Raw genomic sequence first — 20,239 nt, forward strand, 5'->3', positions numbered from 1 at the left:
ATAAACTTTACATGTTCTTTAAATAAATAAAGTGTAATATGATCAGGTCACATGAATGTAGTGTTTCTTTAGTGTCTAAAAACTGTGGTATAACATACGCAGTTTTCTGTTCAGGTTCAGATTCTTATGCGACAAAATAAAGCATTGCACCCCCCCCCCCTGATCTGAAACTAAGATTAGATGTAGAAGCTGTTTCTCATAACACAGATATGCAAAATATTCATAGTCTCATTCCAGATGTTTTCTCAATAACACAGTGCTCTGTGGCCAAATCTTTCTGAGCTTGTTTTCGCTAACAATATTGTTTCAGCCTTTGACAGGATGCCAAATCTAAACAGTTGATGCAGGCTGACTGTGCTCACAACAGGAATTCTCATGCATTCCGTAAACTGTCCTGATTCATGACCATACTATGCATTGATAGTCTAGGTTTAATCGCTGATAACTGTCATGCGGTCGTGTTCTAACAGGCAGGAGAGCGAGCGGAGGGGCGGGGGAAAAACAGATGCCTTAACTTGACCGTGGTTCCAAACTTGCGGCCAAAAGTATGGGAAGTGTGCACAGATTCACTCTCTAATTAAAATGTATTGAGATGAGTCCACCGAAACTACCATTTAAATTACAATTCAGCCAGGGACCTTTGTTCTCTTTGTGTGGCTGTGGAGCTTACACAAGACCCTCCTTGTCCTTCCCTCAAGCTACACAGGAAATAGTTGATAAAGTATCGGTAGGAGGGAACATACAGTACAACTGAATGTTTCTCTTCACTCTGTTTACAGCAGAATGCCGTTGGGACAGCCCACTGAGAGTTTTCGGACTCACGTGTCAGAGAGGCTGTAAATCAAAGCTCACGGCAGCTCGCACAGGCAAAGTCCAGATGTTAGTGGACCGGACGAAAAGGATATCCTATAGAGGATAGGATTTCTAGGAAAAGACCCCAAATCAAGCCCCTGGAAAATATTTGACAGGAGAGGAGAAAGGACTTCGCACACATTGTATTTTCCGCAGCAATTGTGTCTGCGCACTACAACTTTTTGACTCCAGCCATGTCAGAAGACAAAGAGTTGTCCTACAGCGATGCCATCCAGAAAGCTGGCAGCTCCATCTCTCGCTTCCCGCTCATCCACGTGAAAGGAATTCCTTTAATGAACTACATCGCCAATAACTTTGATGCCATCTCAGCTTTCTGTCCTGACGCCTCGGACCTCCTCATCGCCACCTACCCTAAAGCGGGTCCGACAAAATGCAATGCTTCTCAGCACATCCAGATTATGGAGTGATGTCATTCACTGTGTTGTTGTACTTTTGGGGCTCAAGGGACAACCTGGACCCAGGAGATAGTTGATCTGCTTCTTCACAACGGTGATGCGGAGGCCTGCAGACGAGCCCCCACACCGGTCCGAAGTCCTTTCCTGGAGATCTGCAGCCCACCGCCAATCCCCTCTGGTGTGTACTGTATATATATATATATATGTTGTCGAATTATGTTCTAAATACCCTGGATACTTTATCAGGTATAGCTACACAAAAAACGCACACAGGTGCTTCTACTCAATCAGTAGATAAACAAGCTCGTTTAGGAGTTAGGAACTGGCCTTCAGGACCCGGTAGGACCTGTTTTTTCTAGAGCTAGTCTTCTGGACCTGGATTGTCCCCTGTATGGATATGGCCTTCTGGACCTTATCTGATAAACCTGGTCAAGACCTGGCCTTCGTAGACCTGGTTAGGATCCGGCCTTCTGGACCCAGCCCTTTCGACCAGGTCAAGATCTGGCTTTCTGGCTCTTTTTTGGTCTCGGTCTAGATCTGGCCTTTTGGACCTGATTTGATCAATCTGGTCTGGATCTGGCCTTGGTCCACTAGATTTTGTTAGGATTTGATCTTCTGGACCTGATCTTTTACCCCTGGTCTGCATCTGGTCACCTGGACTGCTGGTTGAGTATAAGCACCAGTGGCTAATGACAACCTATGGCAGGGTTGTTACTTTCTGGACTTGGATTTCCTATCTGCAACGCAAAGCCAGGGAATACCTATCCAGAGGACTGCACTGGAACTCGGCTTCAACAAAGTCCGATTTAGCAGATTCCCTGTACCAACATTTTAAAAAGCTTACAAATGTGGGGATACATACTTTTCAGTTCATCGATCCATTTTCTATAGCGCTTGTCCTCGTTTGGGTTGTGGATGAGCCAGCGTCTATCAATACACTATTTTTTTTAAATTTAAGATTTATTATCGACCTTTCGTAGTGTAGTGATTCACATACAAAAATCAGTTCCTGCTCAATGCCCCCCATTCACAATTGCCCAGCAGTTGACTAGCAACCAATCCGGCATGTAAGGAAAGACTCCAACTTTCCCACGACCCAAAACGGGATCTGCAGTGCTGGACACATGCTGATCTGCACCACATCATAGTGAGAGGCATTCGTATTTTGGTTATCTTAGAGAGGGACAACATGGGTTGGAGAACAAGGGCCTGTGGCGAGAGCGTTTGATGTGGCCAGCGTGCATTTGCACTTGTACATCACTGCAAACTATAAGCGCAACGATTCCAAATAGTGGGAAAATACCCCAAAAAAAGATCCATCCATCCATTTTCTATGTAATTTTTTCCCAAATGTTCTTCTTCTTTTTTTTCCCCCCAGGTCTTGAGCTTCTAAATAAAATGGCTCCTCCAAGAATCATTAAGACACATCTGCCATTTCAACTGGTTCCGACTGGGTTTTGGGAAAAAAAGTGCAAAGTAAGTTGGCAAGTAGGGATTACGTAACATGACTAAAACCAACAATGAGCTCTCATTGAAGATGTTCCTTGCTTTGTGGTTTTATCATGTGCGCAGACTATCTATGTAGCACGCAACGCAAAGGACAACATGGTGAGCTACTATTACTTTGATCAAATGAATATGACTCAGCCTGAGCCTGGACCTTGGGACGGCTACATCCACAAATTCATGCGTGGAGTGTGTAAGTGGCCCATTTAAAATACAAATTTACTTACAAATATATTTACTTGCCATCGAGCGGCATTCACTTGTTCTGTCTGTCAGAATGCGTCGCTGGCATAGATAGTGGAAGAAAGATACAAACGTGGAAAATAAATCACACTTGCACTAAATGTGCTCTGCAGTGCCATGGGGCTCCTGGTACGATCACGTGAAAGGTTATTGGGAGGAACGAGAAAAGAGGAACATCCTTTATCTCTTCTTTGAAGACATGAAAGAGGTAGCGATTTCATTCATCATTTGCATCCACCCTGTGCTCAAAGAGCTTGTTCGTACATCCTTCTATTACTTTTTGCCATGCAGAATCCAAGACGTGAAGTGGAACGCATAATGAAGTACCTGGACTTGTCCCTCTCTGATGATGTCATCAGCCGCGTTGTGGAGCTGACATCCTTCAAAAACATGAAGGAGAACCCGATGGCTAACTACACGTTCATTCCCCAGTCTGTTTTTGACCACTCCATCTCCAACTTCATGAGAAAAGGTCATTCAACACGAGTCGAGTCCTGTTATAGGAAAGTGCTGACCTCTAGAGGATTTAGGAGTTACTGCATTTTCCTCTGGTGTCGGTTCAGTTCAAAATGAAGTCAAGTGATGTTGTCAAACAAGCATGGGGACCCTTTTGCTTGTCAGAAATCTATGAAGGAATACGATGCAGTCTAACAAATGTTAATTTTCAAATTAATTCAGAGATTTGTTTCGAAATAAATTCTGCATATTTGACAATAATTTCTACAGACGTGCAAAAACAGAGCTATGTCGTACGCAATTGCGGAGGTGACGTTTTACGTTGTACATTTTTGGGGCGTGGCAAAAACGTGCCCAGTGACGCACTTGAGCTCAGGTTCTACCTCCCCACTATATAAGAACTTGAGTGCCTTCGTTCGTATCAGTCTTTAATCCAGCACAATTGCAAGCGCCTGTTAGCACGCAAGCTAGCTAATGGATATCGCGTCTACGGACGTAGCAGTGCGATATCGTCTATCCACCAGAGGATTCAAGCAGATATCTTCTTTTTTGTCCTCAACAGGAGAAGTCGGAGACTGGAAAAATCTTTTCACACCCGAGCAGTCAGCAGAGTTTGACGAGGACTACGAGAAGAAAATGAAGCAAGTCAACATACCGTTCAGAACTCAGTTCTAACAGGCTTAGCATTGTTTCAATGGCTTCTACTTAGCTTGAGTTATTGCTTGTTATAATTGCAATGTATATAATGTAGCAGTATATTAAATGTATTTTTTTTCTGTGGCGAGCTGATGCTACACAAGAAAGTGTCTCTTGTTGAAGCAACTTTCGGGTAAAAAAAAAAAAAGAAATCTACCATAAAGCTTCTAAAAGAGATAAAGAAGACAACTGAAACTATTAGCAATATATTAGGTATAGCTTGTATGATGCTTTGTTACTACCCTTGGCCACTCAATTTGTAGCATGAATGTGGCTATTATAAATGATGTAATACACACAATCTTTTAGGAATTATTTAAATAATGTATGCAACGTAATTTGCTTGTCACAATATTGACTGCACCTAAGTTGAATCTCAAGTGAGACACGGTTGACTAAACAAATACGTCCACGCCCAGAATTGAATGAAATGGATGAGTAAAATTCAAACATCATTTTGTATTTCGGTTTGGAGGATGAATGAATGATGAATGAATGGCTGTATTACGCACATTGTATTATGCCTGCAACCCTTCTGTTTTGTTTGAATCTATCCAGCCAGCTGTCGTGAAAGATTCGATCATATTCTCTGTGGAAACGGCAATAAGACTCTAAGAATCTTGTTCAGCACAATCCTACAGTAAAAAACAATAAGCACCTACGTTCCAGCTTCTCCCTTTTATATTTTAAGTGTGGTGCTATATTGCCACCGCCCATTCTGTTTTTTGTTTTTTTTAAACCAAATCAGCAGGAGCTGCAAGGAAAATACTCTGATACCGGACATAGACTATTATAGCAACAGTTTTTTGTTGTTCCACAAAATGTTTTGACCTCAGTCATGGCAGACAACCAGACTGCCATTCCTCGATCTGTCTCGGTCCCAGTAAAAAGGATTCCTCTTCCGGACCACATGGCCAAACACTATGACGCCGTGTCCGCTTAAAAAAAGCTGATCAAGTGAATTGTGAGTGATGGATTTCACAGTTAAGTGGCTAACCTTGTCAAGGTCAAAGTCCTGATCCATTTGGACCAGGATCCAAGGGTGAAATAAAAAAAGAGTAGTTGATATTTAGGGCTATGATTACAATTAGGGTTGCCGTTTAGGTCATTGTTGGATTTGGTTTTTGGTTTATCAGTTAGGAGTAGGATAGGTAGAGCTGTGTCAAAGGTAAGTTCGGGTTAAGAACAAAAATATAAGCGGTCAAACACACCTCTTGATTATAATTTGGGTGTGGTACTTTTGACACTGCACACCGAGGGTTTGTTGTTTTAAAGCATGTCAGACGACCAGACCGTCATGCGTCGCGCCCACTTGGTCCCGGTAAAAGGGATCCTTCTGCCGGACCACATCGCCGGAGGCTTAGAAGCCGTGTCTGCTTTCCGTCCGCATCCATCGGATATCCTCATCATTGCTTACCCTAAATCAGGTTTGATTTATTTTATGCTTGTTGTTGCGGTCCTTTTCTGGGGTGATGTATCATTTAGATGTAGAATGATATCACTGAAGGTGTCTCACAGTCTTGGTTTTTTGGGCTTGAATCACATTTTTGACCTTCCTTTCTGTCATTTGCATGTTCTCCCTTTGCAGCGCGAGTTTTCTTCAGGTAGTTCAGTTACCTTCCACATTCCAAAAACATGCATGTTAGGTTCATTGAATACTCTAGCTTGTCCACAGGCAAGATTGTTTTTTTTCTGTCTCTATATGTGCCCTGCGATTGGCCAGCAACCATTCCAGAGTGTAAACTGCCTCTGGCCCAATGTCAGCTGCGACACGCTCCAAAGCTCCCCCGCGACTCAAATAAGGACGAGCTGTATAGATAATTATAGGTGTGAAAATGGTGTCTGGATCATATAATGCATCGGAAGTTGTCCAAGATCTGATCAAGATGTGTTTCTTAAGGCTCAACGTGGACCCAGGAGATAGTTGACCTGCTTCTTCATGACGGAGATGCTGAGATCTGCAGACGAGCTCCTATAAGCACCCGGACTGTTTTTCTCGAGGCTACCACTGTTGTATGGAGACAATCAGGTGTGTAGAACTCGATTGGATGTCATTCGATTGTATAGGTTTTCCAAATGAATGTCCAGTGAGCAGAGGTGGCAAATCCAGGTCTAAGTGCTTCTACTTGGCCAGTAGGCAAACAAATCCGGTTGGGTAGAAACGCCTGTGGCTAAAGCCAAACTGCGGCAGGGTTTTTACTCTCTAGACGTGGATTTGTCATGTCTGTCGGTGAGTGTAGGACGCGGTTAGAAAAAATTATGGAAAATTGTTAAAAGGGAGGGCAAGAAAGGCGCGCGGCGCAACGCGAGGCACCCTTGAGTTGAAAACATTTCAATCCGAGACTAGCATTGTGGCGATTGATGCCAGATGCCACATTGTGATTTCCAAGTGCTAATAGTATTAGACCAACCAGCGGAAAAACCCTTCTCAGTTACTTCCTGGTAGGCCAAGAAAACTACATCAGCCAAAATTTTTCTTCTGGTTTTTCTTATTAAAACACTTTTCGAGGGTTGGACTGGTATTTCTTCATTTCATTGAGAAAAAACGATTTAATACATGAGTGAATTGAGTTACGAGTTTGGTAACAGAACAAATTCAACTCGTAAGTCAAGGTACCACTGATCTGCTTTGCCATAAATCATCAGGTCTCGATCAACTGAAGGAAATGGATCCCCCAAGAGTCATTAAGACCCATCTGCCGCATCAGATGGTTCCAGCCGGCTTTTGGGACAACAAATGCAAAGTAAGTTGATAAGGCCAAGCACCTGCAGGGGTGACAACTTAAAACCGCCATCATTTAATGTCATGACTTGCGTTTCAAAGATGATCTACATTGCACGCAATGCTAAGGACACCATGGTGAGCTTATACTACTATCAGAAGATGTTTACTTTCCTTCCTGAGCCTGGACCCTGGGAGAGCTTCATCCAGAATTTCATGCATGGAGAATGTAAGTAGAGACATGAGGACTATATGACCAGGACAGCAACTTCATGAATCTTGTCTCTGCAGTGGCATGGGGCTACTGGCACGATCATGTGAAAGGTTTCTGGGAGGAGCGAGAAAAGAGGAACATCCATTACATCTTCTATGAGGACATGAAAGAGGTAGTGGCTTATAACTCCCAAGTCATTTGTCATAACTCTTGGGCTCAGGTAGGGCATTACTTCTCCAAGGCGATGATGTCGTTTGATGTGATGGTGGTGCCAGATGGGATCCTCCTGCCTTGTGACCTTGGCCTGAACCTGTGCACTCTGGCCAGACTGGTCAGGGGGTTTCTTGGGCTGCCGATGAGCTTGCGATGTAGCCCTTCCAGTGATCCCGTGGTTTTGTGTTCTGGGGGTGTGGACTGGGATGTCAAGACTCTGTTTTACTACTAGGCTCAAGGAGCTCAGTCAGTATTTGTGTCCGCGCAACTGCCTCTTGGGGCTCTCTGGGTTCTGGGTGGCAGGGGATTCATTGGGGTAATTAATACAAGCCTGTACATACAATTTCTTAAATGCATTATCGACTTAGAATTTCCTCTCCTTTCGTTCCCCCGCCCAGAATCCTCGTCGTGAAGTGGAACGACTCGCGAAGTACCTAGACTTGTCTCTCTCCGATGATGTCATCAGCCGCATTGTGGAGCTGACAACCTTCAAGAACATGAAGGACAATCCAATGGTCAACCAGAGCTCAGTTCCAAAAGAGATTTACAATCAGTCCATCTCCAAATTCATGAGAAAAGGTCATTAAACCTTTATGAAACCACTATAAATAAATATATATATATATATATATATATTAGGGGTGTGAATTGCCTCGTACCTGGCGATTCGATTCGTATCACGATTCATAGGTCACGATTCGATTCGATACCGATTAACCCGAAACAAATCTAAAAATTGATTATTGCGAATTTTTTAAAACCCAAATTTAGAAAATACTAATCAGTAAACTTGTACATGTACACTGTAAGATTTGTAAGAAAATGTATTTATTTATCTGAAAATTCAGGCTTATAACTGAGCCACTGCATTTAACAAACAGGTTGCAGTCTTTTTCATGTTTGAACAGCACTGAAATAAAATATTAAGGCTTAATGTTCCATTAATAGAACATTCTTCCATGCTTGAATCCTAACCCTAAGTAAGACGTTTTGTTGAATATTCCCATAAAAAATCAATGTTTAAAAATCGATCCGGCCGCATATCGAATCGATTCGAGAATTGCACGCTGTAATATCGCGATATATTGCCGAATTGATTTTTCTAACACCCTTAATATATATATATATATATATATATATATATATATATATATAATTATTTTTTTTTGACTGATGTTTATGATAAATAGGAATCTATTTTCTTCGTTCTTTAGAGTATCTCAACATGTCCGAAGAGGCGTAATTTAGGATTTAGTCTCATTGTCAGCATAACGTAACAAACTGGTGTGTCTCTTCCATTTGTTTTGTCCATAACAGGAGAAGTTGCTGATTGGAAAAATCATTTTACACCTGAGCAGGCAGCAGAGTTTGACGAGGACTACGAGAAGAAAATGAAGCAAGTCAACATGCCATTCAGAACGCAGCTCTAAAAAGATTGACATATGACTGCTAAACTACCTCCTCTCCTGCTAAAGGGATGTTTAATGATAATAACTACTTCCCCCACACAACTCTTGCTTAATGTTGCGCTTGCCGTTTGCGATGATAAAGATCCCCGCTGGAATTTTTCTGTGAAATATGAATTAATTCTGTATTTTTGGACTTTTTCGAGTCCAAGAGTGGGATTGAAGTGAGTTGGTTTGATTATCGCTGTCTGATTTGTGGTGTTGCTGTTTGGAGGTGGATATGGCTGCTTTGGTTTGCTCGGTATGTCTCTGTGTGAGAATTCAAGGTGATGTGAGGGGTTGAAGCGAATGTGTTAAATAGATTCCTTTGTCTTTATAAACCGGTTGAGAAAGAGGGGGTGTAGTGACATCTCTTGTGGCTCTGAAAACAAGGTAAATCTTTATCTTGTGAGAAGAGGGGGAAGTTTGGTGACGTGTATTGATGTATCATGTGACTGTCTGAGAAGGAGAGGATTGGCCGAAGAAGACAGAGGAGGGGTTTGAAGAGTCACTGAAGGATATTAGTGACCGGAACAGGAGAAGGGGGTTACACATGAGGGGGCTAATGACGGCGTTCAGTCGATCTCATGTGTCCATAAGCTTATGTAAAATAAATCCCGATTTCACCGATCTCATTGTCTGAGTTTGATAATCAACATTATGAACACGGGGAAACAAGTCTTCAATTTCCTAACATAACGTAGCAGCATATTAAATGTATTTTTTTTCTGTGGCTAGCTGATGCTACACAAGAAAGTGTCTCTTGTTGAAGCAACTTTCGGGTAAAAAAAAAAAGAAATCTACCATAAAGCTTCTAAAAGAGATAAAGAAGACAACTGAAACTATTAGCAATATATTAGGTATAGCTTGTATGATGCTTTGTTACTACCCTTGGCCACTCCTCAATTTGTAGCATGAATGTGGCTATTATAAATGATGTAATACACACAATCTTTTAGGAATTATTTAAATAATGTATGCAATGTAATTTGCTTGTCACAATATTGACTGCACCTAAGTTGAATCTCAAGTGAGACACGGTTGACTAAACAAATACGTCCACGCCCAGAATTGAATGAAATGGATGAGTAAAATTCAAACATCATTTTGTATTTCGGTTTGGAGGATGAATGAATGATGAATGAATGGCTGTATTACGTACATTGTATTATGCCTGAAAACCTTCTGTTTTGTTTGAATCTATCCAGCCAGCTGTCGTGAAAGATTCGATTATATTCTCTGTGGAAACGGCAATAAGACTCTAAGAATCTTGTTCAGCACAATCCTACAGTAAAAAACAATAAGCACCTACGTTCCAGCTTCTCCCTTTTATATTTTAAGTGTGGTGCTATATTGCCACCGCCCACTCAGTTTTTTTTTGTTTTTAAACCAAATCAGCAGGAGCTGCAAGGAAAATACTCTGATACCGGACATAGACTATTATAGCAACAGTTTTTTGTTGTTCCACAAAACGTTTTGACCTCAGTCATGGCAGACAACCAGACTGCCATTCCTCGATCTGTCTCGGTCCCAGTAAAAAGGATTCCTCTTCCGGACCACATGGCCAAACACTATGACGCCGTGTGCACTTAAAAAAAGCTGATCAAGTGAATTGTGAGTGATGGATTTCACAGTTAAGGGGCTAACCTTGTCAAGGTCAAAGTCCTGATCCATTTGAACCAGGATCCAAGGGTGAAATAAAAAGAGTAGTTGATATTTAGGGCTATGATTACAATTAGGTTGCCGTTAAAGTCATTGTTGGATTTGGTTTTCGGTTTATCAGTTAGGAGTAGGATAGGTAGAGCTGTGTCAAAGGTAACAAAGTTCGGGTTAAGAGCAAACATATAAGCAGTCAAACATACCTCTTGATTATATTTTGGGTGTGGTGCTTTTGACACTGCACACCGAGGGTTTGTTGTTTTAAAGCATCGACAAGGCAAATATTCAGATATTAACTAACCTAGAATATATTAATATATAATAGTATTCATTCAGATCTACCTACCGCTCAGAAAGGGCAACGGCAACAATTTTTTTTGTCATTCCACAAAACGTTTTGATCTCAGTTATGTCAGACGACCAGACCGTCATGCGTCGCGCCCACTTGGTCCCGGTAAAAGGGATCCTTTTGCCGGACCACGTCGCCAGAGGCTTAGAAGCCGTGTCTGCTTTCTGTCCGCATCCATCGGATATCCTCATCATTGCTTACCCTAAATCAGGTTTGATTTATTTTATGCTTGTTGTTGCGGTCCTTTTCTGGGGTGATGTATCATTTAGATGTAGAATGATATCACTGAAGGTGTCTCACAGTCTTGGTTTTTTGGGCTTGAATCACATTTCTGACCTTCCTTTGTGTCATTTGCATGTTCTCCCTTTGCAGCGCGAGTTTTCTTCAGGTAGTTCAGTTACCTTCCACATTCCAAAAACATGCATGTTAGGTTCATTGAATACTCTAGCTTGTCCACAGGCAAGATTGTTTTTTTTCTATCTCTATATGTGCCCTGCGATTGGCCAGCAACCATTCCAGAGTGTAAACTGCCTCTGGCCCAAAGTCAGCTGCGACACGCTCCAAAGCTCCCCCGCGACTCAAATAAGGACGAGCTGTATAGATAATTATAGGTGTGAAAATGGTGTCTGGATCTCATAATGCATCGGAAGTTGTCCAAGATCTGATCAAGATGTGTTTCTTAAGGCTCAACGTGGACCCAGGAGATAGTTGACCTGCTTCTTCATGACGGAGATGCTGAGATCTGCAGACGAGCTCCAATAAACGACCGGACTGTTTTTCTCGAGGCTACCACTGTTGTACGGAGACAATCAGGTGTGTAGAACTCGATTGGATGTCATTCGATTGTATAGGTATTCCAAATGAATGTCCAGTGAGCAGAGGTGGCAAATCCAGGTCTAAGTGCTTCTACTTGGCCAGTAGGCAAACAAATCCGGTTGGGTAGAAACGCCTGTGGCTAAAGCCAAACTGCGGCAGGGTTTTTACTCTCTAGACGTGGATTTGTCATGTCTGTCGGTGAGTGTAGGACGCGGTTAGAAAAAATTATGGAAAATTGTTAAAAGGGAGGGCAAGAAAGGCACGCGGCGCAACGTGAGCCGCCCTTGAGTTGAAAACCTTTAATCCGAGACTAGCATTGTGGTGATTGATGCCAGATGCCACATTGTGATTTCCAAGTGCTAATAGTATTAGACCAACCAGCGGAAAAACCCTCTCAGTTACTTTCTGATAGGCCAAGAAAACTACATCAGCCAAAAATTTTCTTCTGGTTTTTCTTATTAAAACACTTTTCGAGAGTTGGACTGGTATTTCTTCATTTCATTGAGAAAAAACGATTTAATACATGAGTGAATTGAGTTACGAGTTTGGTAACAGAACAAATTCAACTCGTAAGTCAAGGTACCACTGATCTGCTTTGCCATAAATCATCAGGTCTCGATCAACTGAAGGAAATGGATCCCCCAAGAGTCATTAAGACCCATCTGCCGCTTCAGATGGTTCCAGCCGGCTTTTGGGACAACAAATGCAAAGTAAGTTGATAAGGCCAAGCACCTGCAGGGGTGACAACTTAAAACAGCCATCATTTAATGTCATGACTTGCGTTTAAAAGATGATCTACATTGCACGCAATGCTAAGGACACCATGGTGAGCTTATACTACTATCAGAAGATGAATACTTTCAGTCCTGAGCCTGGACCCTGGGAGAGCTTCATCCAGAAGTTCATGCATGGAGAATGTAAGTAGAGACATGAGGACTATATGACCAGGACAGCAACTTCATGAATCTTGTCTCTGCAGTGGCATGGGGCTACTGGCACGATCATGTCAAAGGTTTCTGGGAGGAGCGAGAAAAGAGGAACATCCATTACATCTTCTATGAGGACATGAAAGAGGTAGTGGCTTATAACTCCCAAGTCATTTGTCATAACTCTTGGGCTCAGGTAGGGCATTAGTTCTCCAAGGCGATGATGTCGTTTGATGTGATGGTGGTGCCAGATGGGATCCTCCTGCCTTGTGACCTTGGCCTGAACCTGTGCACTCTGGCCGGACTGGTCAGGGGGTTTCTTGGGCTGCCGATGAGCTTGCGATGTAGCCCTTCCAGTGATCCCGTGGTTTTGTGTTCTGGGGGTGTGGACTGGGATGTCAAGACTCTGTTTTACTACTAGGCTCAAGGAGCTCAGTCAGTATTTGTGTCCGCGCAACTGCCTCTTGGGGCTCTCTGGGTTCTGGGTGGCAGGGGATTCATTGGGGTAATTAATACAAGCCTGTACATACAATTTCTTAAATGCATTATCGACTTAGAATTTTCTCTCCTTTCGTTCCCCCGCCCAGAATCCTCGTCGTGAAGTGGAACGACTCGCGAAGTACCTAGACTTGTCTCTCTCCGATGATGTCATCAGCCGCATTGTGGAGCTGACAACCTTCAAGAACATGAAGGACAATCCAATGGTCAACCACAGCTCAGTTCCAAAAGAGATTTACAATCAGTCCATCTCCAAATTCATGAGAAAAGGTCATTAAACCTTTATGAAACCACTATAAATATATATATATATATATATATATATATATATATATATATATATATATATATATATATATATATATATTAGGGGTGTGAATTGCCTCATACCTGGCGATTCGATTCGTATCACGATTCATAGGTCACGATTCGATTCAATACCGATTAACCCGATACAAATCTAAAAATTGATTATTGCGAATTTTTTAAAACCCAAATTTAGAAAATACTAATCAGTAAACTTGTACATGTACACTGTAAGATTTGTAAGAAAATGTATTTATTTATCTGAAAATTCAGGCTTATAACTGAGCCACTGCATTTAACAAACAGGTTGCAGTCTTTTTCAAGTTTGAACAGCACTGAAATAAAATATTAAGGCTTAATGTTCCATTAATAGAACATTCTTCCATGCTTGAATCCTAACTCTAAGTAAGACGTTTTGTTGAATATTCCCATAAAAAATTAATGTTTAAAAATCGATCCGGCCGCATATCGAATCGATTCGAGAATTGCACGCTGTAATATCGCGATATATTGCCGAATTGATTTTTCTAACACCCCTAATATATATATATATATATATATATATATATATATATATATAATTATAATTATTATTTTTTGACTGATGTTTATGATAAATAGGAATCTATTTTCTTCTTTCTTTAGAGTGTCTCAACATGTCCGAAGAGGCGTAATTTAGGATTTAGTCTCATTGTCAGCATAACGTAACAAACTGGTGTGTCTCTTCCATTTGTTTTGTCCATAACAGGAGAAGTTGCTGATTGGAAAAATCATTTTACACCTAAGCAGGCAGTAGAGTTTGACGAGGACTACGAGAAGAAAATGAAGCAAGTCAACATGCCATTCAGAACGCAGCTCTAAAAAGATTGACATATGACTGCTAAACGACCTCCTCTCCTGCTAAAGGGATGTTTAATGATAATAACTACTTCCCCCACACAACTCTTGCTTAATAATGCGCTTGCCGTTTGCGATGATAAAGATCCCCGCTGGAATTTTTCTGTGAAATATGAATTAATTCTGTATTTTTGGACTCTTTCGAGTCCAAGAGTGGGATTGAAGTGAGTTGGTTTGATTATAGCTGTCTGATTTGTGGTGTTGCTGTTTGGAGGTGGATATGGCTGCTTTGGTTTGCTCGGTATGTCTCTGTGTGAGAATTCAAGGTGATGTGGGGGGTTGAAGCGAATGTGTTAAATAGATTCCTTTGTCTTTATAAACCGGTTGAGAAAGAGGGGGTGTAGTGACATCTCTTGTGGCTCTGAAAACAAGGTAAATCTTTATCTTGTGAGAAGAGGGGGAAGTTTGGTGACGTGTATTGATGTATCATGTGACTGTCTGAGAAGGAGAGGATTGGCCGAAGAAGACAGAGGAGGGGTTTGAAGAGTCACTGAAGGATATTAGTGACCGGAACAGGAGAAGGGGGGTTACACATGAGGGGGCTAATATCAGCGTTCAGTCGATCTCATGTGTCCATAAGCTTATGTAAAATAAATCCTGATTTCACCGATCTCATTGTCTGAGTTTGATAATCAACATTATGAACACGGGGAAACAAGTCTTCAATTTCCTAACATAACGTAGCAGCATATTAAATGTATTTTTTTTCTGTGGCTAGCTGATGCGACACAAGAAAGTGTCTCTTGTTGAAGCAACTTTCGGGTAAAAAAAAAAGAAATCTACCATAAAGCTTCTAAAAGAGATAAAGAAGACAACTGAAACTATTAGCAATATATTAGGTATAGCTTGTATGATGCTTTGTTACTACCCTTGGCCACTCCTCAATTTGTAGCATGAATGTGGCTATTATAAATGATGTAATACACACAATCTTTTAGGAATTATTTAAATAATGTATGCAATGTAATTTGCTTGTCACAATATTGACTGCACCTAAGTTGAATCTCAAGTGAGACACGGTTGACTAAACAAATACGTCCACGCCCAGAATTGAATGAAATGGATGAGTAAAATTCAAACATCATTTTGTATTTCGGTTTGGAGGATGAATGAATGATGAATGAATGGCTGCATTACGCACATTGTATTATGCCTGAAAACCTTCTGTTTTTTTTAATCTATCCAGCCAGCTGTCGTGAAAGATTCGATCATATTCTCTGTGGAAACGGCAATAAGACTCTAAGAATCTTGTTCAGCACAATCCTACAGTAAAAAACAATAAGCACCTACGTTCCAGCTTCTCCCTTTTATATTTTAAGTGTGGTGCTATATTGCCACCGCCCACTCTATTTTTTTTGTTTTTAAACCAAATCAGCAGGAGCTGCAAGGAAAATACTCTGATACCGGACATAGACTATTATAGCAACAGTTTTTTGTTGTTCCACAAAACGTTTTGACCTCAGTCATGGCAGACAACCAGACTGCCATTCCTCGATCTGTCTCGGTCCCAGTAAAAAGGATTCCTCTTCCGGACCACATGGCCAAACACTATGACGCCGTGTGCGCTTAAAAAAAGCTGATCAAGTGAATTGTGAGTGATGGATTTCACAGTTAAGTGGCTAACCTTGTCAAGGTCAAAGTCCTGATCCATTTGGACCAGGATCCAAGGGTGAAATAAAAAAGAGTAGTTGATATTTAGGGCTATGATCACAATTAGGGTTGCCGTTAAAGCCATTGTTGGATTTGGTTTTCGGTTTATCAGTTAGGAGTAGGATAGGTAGAGCTGTATCAAAGGTAACAAAGTTCGGGTTAAGAGCAAACATATAAGCAGTCACATACCTCTTGATTATAATTTGGGTGTGGTGCTTTTGACACTGCACACCGAGGGTTTGTTGTTTTAAAGCATCGACAAGGCAAATATTCAGATATTACAAGACCTAGAATATATTAATATATAATAGTATACATTCAGATCTACCTACCGCTCAGAAAGGGCAACGGCAACAATTTTTTTTGTCATTCCACAAAATGTTTTGATCTCAGTAATGTCAGACGACCAGACCGTCATGCGTCGCGCCCACTTAGTCCCGGTAAAAGGGATCCTTCTATCGGACCACATCGCCGGAGGCTTAGAAGCCGTGTCTGCTTTCCGTCCGCATCCATCGGATATCCTCATCACTGCTTACCCTAAATCAGGTTTGATTTCTTTTATGCTTGTTGTTGCGGTCCTTTTCTGGGGTGATGTATTATTTTGATAAAGAATGATATCACTGAAGGTGTCTCACAGTCTTGGTTTTACGGGCCTGAATCACATTTTTGACCTTCCTGTGTGTCATTTGCATGTTCTCCCTTTGCAGCGCGAGTTTTCTTCAGGTAGTTCAGTTACCTTCCACATTCCAAAAACATGCATGTTAGGTTCATTGAATACTCTAGCTTGTCCACAGGCAAGATTGTTTTTTTTCTATCTCTATATGTGCCCTGCGATTGGCCAGCAACCATTCCAGAGTGTAAACTGCCTCTGGCCCAAAGTCAGCTGCGACACGCTCCAAAGCTCCCCCGCGACTCAAATAAGGACGAGCTGTATAGATAATTATAGGTGTGAAAATGGTGTCTGGATCATATAATGCATCGGAAGTTGTCCAAGATCTGATCAAGATGTGTCTCTTAAGGCTCAACGTGGACCCAGGAGATAGTTGACCTGCTTCTTCATGACGGAGATGCTGAGATCTGCAGACGAGCTCCAATAAGCGCCCGGACTGTTTTTCTCGAGGCTACCACTGTTGTATGGAGACAATCAGGTGTGTAGAACTCTATTGGATGTCATTCGATTGTATAGGTATTCCAAATGAATGTCCAGTGAGCAGAGGTGGCAAATCCGGGTCCAAATGCTTCTACTTGGCCAGTAGGCAAACGAATCCGGTTGGGTAGAACCGCCTGTGGCTAAAGCCAAACTGCGGCAGGGTTTTTACTCTCTAGACGTGGATTTGTCACGTCTGTCGGTGAGTGTAGGACGCGGTTAGAAAAAATAATGGAAAATTGTTAAAAGGGAGGGCAAGAAAGGCGCGCGGCGCAACGTGAGCCGCCCTTGAGTTGAAAACCTTTCAATCCGAGACTAGCATTGTGGTGATTGATGCCAGATGCCACATTGTGATTTCCAAGTGCTAATAGTATTAGACCAACCAGCGGAAAAACCCTCTCAGTTACTTTCTGATAGGCCAAAAAAATACATCAGCCAAAATTTTTCTTCTGGTTTTTCTTATTAAAACACTTTTCGAGAGTTGGACTGGTATTTCTTCATTTCATTGAGAAAAAACGATTTAATACATGAGTGAATTGAGTTACGAGTTTGGTAACAGAACAAATTCAACTCGTAAGTCAAGGTACCACTGATCTGCTTTGCCATAAATCATCAGGTCTCGATCAACTGAAGGAAATGGATCCCCCAAGAATCATTAAGACCCATCTGCCGCTTCGGATGGTTCCAGCCGGCTTTTGGGACAACAAATGCAAAGTAAGTTGATAAGGCCAAGCACCTGCAGGGGTGACAACTTAAAACCGCCATCATTTAATGTCATGACTTGCGTTTCAAAGATAATCTACATTGCACGCAATGCTAAGGACACCATGGTGAGCTTATACTACTATCAGAAGATGAATACTTTCAGTACTGAGCCTGGACCCTGGGAGAGCTTCATCCAACAGTTCATGCATGGAGAATGTAAGTAGAGACATGAGGACTATATGACCAGGACAGCAACTTCATCAATCTTGTCTCTGCAGTGTCATGGGGCTACTGGCACGATCATGTGAAAGGTTTCTGGGAGGAGCGAGAAAAGAGGAACATCCATTACATCTTCTATGAGGACATGAAAGAGGTAGTGGCTTATAACTCCCGAGTCATTTGTCATAACTCTTGGGCTCGGGTAGGGCATGATGTCGTTTGATGTGATGGTGGTGCCAGATGGGATCCTCTTGCCTTGTGACCTTGGCCTGAACCTGTGCACTCTGGCCGGACTGGTCAGGGGGTTTCTTGGGCTGCCGATGAGCTTGCGATGTACCCCCTCCAGTGATCCCGTGGTTTTGTGTTCTGGGGGTGTGGACTGGGATGTCAAGACTCTGTTTTACTACTAGGCTCAAGGAGCTCAGTCAATATTTGTGTCCGCGCAACTGCCTCTTGGGGCTCTCTGGGTTCTGGGTGGCAGGGGATTTATTGGGGTAATTAATACAAGCCTGTACATACAATTTCTTAAATGCATTATCGACTTAGAATTTCCTCTCCTTTCGTTCCCCCGCCCAGAATCCTCGACGTGAAGTGGAACGACTCGCGAAGTACCTAGACTTGTCTCTCTCCGATGATGTCATCAGCCGCATTGTGGAGCTGACAACCTTCAAAAACATGAAGGACAATCCAATGGTCAACCAGAGCTCAGTTCCAAAAGAGATTTACAATCAGTCCATCTCCAAATTTATGAGAAAAGGTCATTAAACCTTTATGAAACCACTATATATATATATATATATATATATATATATATATATATATATATATATATATATATATATATATATATATATATATATATATATTAGGGGTGTGAATTGCCTAGTACCTGGCGATTCGATTCGTATCACGATTCATAGGTCACGATTTGATTCGATACGGATTAACCCGATACGAATCTAAAAATTGATTATTGCGAATTTTTTAAAACCCAAATTTAGAAAATACTAATCAGTAAACTTGTACATGTACACTGTAAGATTTGTAAGAAAATGTATATATTTATCTGAAAATTCAGGCTTATAACTGAGCCACTGCATTTAACAAACAGGTTGCAGTCTTTTTCATGTTTGAACAGCACTGAAATAAAATATTAAGGCTTAATGTTCCATTAATAGAACATTCTTCCATGCTTGAATCCTAACCCTAAGTAAGACATTTTGTTGAATATTCCCATAAAAAATTGATGTTTAAAAATCGATCCGTCGCATATCGAATCAATTCGAGAATTGCACGCTGTAATATCGTGATTTATTGCCGAATCGATTTTTCTAACACCCCTAATATATATATATATATATATATATAATTATTTTTTTTGACAGATTTTTATGATAAATAGGAATCTATTTTGTTCTTTCTTTAGAGTGTCTTAACATGTTCGAAGAGGCGTAATTTAGGATTTAGTCTCATTGTCAGCATAACGTAACAAACTGGTGTGTCTCTTCCATTTGTTTTGTCCATAACAGGAGAAGTTGCTGATTGGAAAAATCATTTTACACCTGAGCAGGCAGCAGAGTTTGACGAGGACTACGAGAAGAAAATGAAGCAAGTCAACATGCCGTTCAGAACGCAGCTCTAAAAAGATTGACATCATTTCAATGGGTTCCACTGAGCTTGAGTTATTTGTGTTGTTGCGTGTTACGACTGCAGTGTAACATCGCAGTGAAATAAAAAGTTTGCTTCATGGTCAGTTGAATTTGATCGATTCGTCAAATTAAACAAAACAAAGAAAATCACCCTAAAAGAAAGGGCTATAGCAGTAATTAGAGTTGAGGTCAGGTTGACGCAGCGGATTTGGTTTTTTACCGCTGCTGATCGATCGAGAGATTACGTGATTCGTTTTATTTATGTATGTTAAATGTCTGTTATGTGTGTACATGTTATGGTTGTCTGTGGTTATTCTTGTTAAAAAATTTATTTTGAGGTGAGTAACGAGCGATAAATCCACAGAGGAGGATCAAGATGGGACAGAAAAAGTACGTTTGAGAGGAGACAATAATGAAGCATATCGCCAAATGAAGGTAATTATATTATATATTTTATCTCAGAAACAATTGAAAAATGTAATGTTTGGAGCCCAGTGTTTGCAAAATATAGAATAGTATGAATATATGAGCCTCTCCCCAGTGTGTTCACGATCCGGCCGGCGTGATGTTTCTGGGGTGAGATTATATATGGATTCCACTGACATGGCAATAATAATGTCAGAATATAGATGTTTGCTGGTAAAATGATTCCTAA

General features: G+C 41.2%; 4 protein-coding genes across 4 annotated transcripts; all 4 read left to right on the forward strand.

The window, feature by feature from the left end:
• The first annotated feature begins 722 nt into the window (after positions 1-722).
• LOC147156465 (sulfotransferase 1C1-like) lies at positions 723-4,691 on the forward strand. Its single transcript, XM_086064335.1, has 7 exons — positions 723-1,233; positions 1,318-1,446; positions 2,647-2,744; positions 2,841-2,967; positions 3,131-3,225; positions 3,309-3,489; positions 4,036-4,691. The coding sequence occupies exons 1-7, from the start codon at positions 1,047-1,049 to the stop codon at positions 4,146-4,148; spliced, it is 930 nt and encodes a 309-aa protein (XP_085920461.1). The 5' UTR covers positions 723-1,046; the 3' UTR covers positions 4,149-4,691.
• A 299-nt stretch (positions 4,692-4,990) lies between these two features.
• On the forward strand, positions 4,991-9,327 carry LOC147156466 (sulfotransferase 1C2-like). Its single transcript, XM_086064337.1, has 7 exons — positions 4,991-5,596; positions 6,070-6,198; positions 6,816-6,913; positions 6,994-7,120; positions 7,183-7,277; positions 7,717-7,897; positions 8,636-9,327. The coding sequence occupies exons 1-7, from the start codon at positions 5,446-5,448 to the stop codon at positions 8,746-8,748; spliced, it is 894 nt and encodes a 297-aa protein (XP_085920463.1). The 5' UTR covers positions 4,991-5,445; the 3' UTR covers positions 8,749-9,327.
• Positions 9,328-10,790: 1,463 nt separating this feature from the next.
• Positions 10,791-14,727, forward strand: LOC147156467 (sulfotransferase 1C4-like). The gene is made up of 7 exons (XM_086064336.1): positions 10,791-10,982; positions 11,456-11,584; positions 12,200-12,297; positions 12,378-12,504; positions 12,567-12,661; positions 13,101-13,281; positions 14,066-14,727. The coding sequence occupies exons 1-7, from the start codon at positions 10,832-10,834 to the stop codon at positions 14,176-14,178; spliced, it is 894 nt and encodes a 297-aa protein (XP_085920462.1). The 5' UTR covers positions 10,791-10,831; the 3' UTR covers positions 14,179-14,727.
• A 1,532-nt stretch (positions 14,728-16,259) lies between these two features.
• On the forward strand, positions 16,260-19,626 carry LOC147156468 (sulfotransferase 1C2-like). The gene is made up of 7 exons (XM_086064680.1): positions 16,260-16,410; positions 16,884-17,012; positions 17,628-17,725; positions 17,806-17,932; positions 17,995-18,089; positions 18,512-18,692; positions 19,465-19,626. Exons 1-7 carry the CDS (start codon positions 16,260-16,262, stop codon positions 19,575-19,577), a joined length of 894 nt encoding a protein of 297 aa, XP_085920806.1. The 3' UTR covers positions 19,578-19,626.
• Positions 19,627-20,239: the final 613 nt, after the last annotated feature.

This window comes from Leptonotus elevatus, chromosome 20, assembly GCF_054856555.1.
Source record: "Leptonotus elevatus isolate MCC_2025b chromosome 20, RoL_Lele_1.0, whole genome shotgun sequence".
NCBI lineage: Eukaryota > Metazoa > Chordata > Actinopteri > Syngnathiformes > Syngnathidae > Leptonotus > Leptonotus elevatus.

What these genes read in the sequence shown, in the direction of transcription:
- LOC147156465 (XM_086064335.1), top strand. Translation starts at nt 1,047, where the DNA reads ATGTCAGAAGACAAAGAGTTGTCCTACAGCGATGCCATCCAGAAAGCT. An exon ending in TTTGGGAAAAAAAGTGCAAA is followed by an intron (nt 2,745 to 2,840) that starts GTAAGTTGGCAA and finishes TCATGTGCGCAG; the next exon opens with ACTATCTATGTAGCACGCAA. An exon ending in TCTTTGAAGACATGAAAGAG is followed by an intron (nt 3,226 to 3,308) that starts GTAGCGATTTCA and finishes TTTGCCATGCAG; the next exon opens with AATCCAAGACGTGAAGTGGA.
- LOC147156466 (XM_086064337.1), top strand. Translation starts at nt 5,446, where the DNA reads ATGTCAGACGACCAGACCGTCATGCGTCGCGCCCACTTGGTCCCGGTA. An exon ending in CATTGCTTACCCTAAATCAG is followed by an intron (nt 5,597 to 6,069) that starts GTTTGATTTATT and finishes GTGTTTCTTAAG; the next exon opens with GCTCAACGTGGACCCAGGAG. An exon ending in GAATTTCATGCATGGAGAAT is followed by an intron (nt 7,121 to 7,182) that starts GTAAGTAGAGAC and finishes TTGTCTCTGCAG; the next exon opens with TGGCATGGGGCTACTGGCAC.
- LOC147156467 (XM_086064336.1), top strand. Translation starts at nt 10,832, where the DNA reads ATGTCAGACGACCAGACCGTCATGCGTCGCGCCCACTTGGTCCCGGTA. An exon ending in TCTATGAGGACATGAAAGAG is followed by an intron (nt 12,662 to 13,100) that starts GTAGTGGCTTAT and finishes TCCCCCGCCCAG; the next exon opens with AATCCTCGTCGTGAAGTGGA. An exon ending in CTCCAAATTCATGAGAAAAG is followed by an intron (nt 13,282 to 14,065) that starts GTCATTAAACCT and finishes TGTCCATAACAG; the next exon opens with GAGAAGTTGCTGATTGGAAA.
- LOC147156468 (XM_086064680.1), top strand. Translation starts at nt 16,260, where the DNA reads ATGTCAGACGACCAGACCGTCATGCGTCGCGCCCACTTAGTCCCGGTA. An exon ending in TTTGGGACAACAAATGCAAA is followed by an intron (nt 17,726 to 17,805) that starts GTAAGTTGATAA and finishes TGCGTTTCAAAG; the next exon opens with ATAATCTACATTGCACGCAA. An exon ending in TCTATGAGGACATGAAAGAG is followed by an intron (nt 18,090 to 18,511) that starts GTAGTGGCTTAT and finishes TCCCCCGCCCAG; the next exon opens with AATCCTCGACGTGAAGTGGA.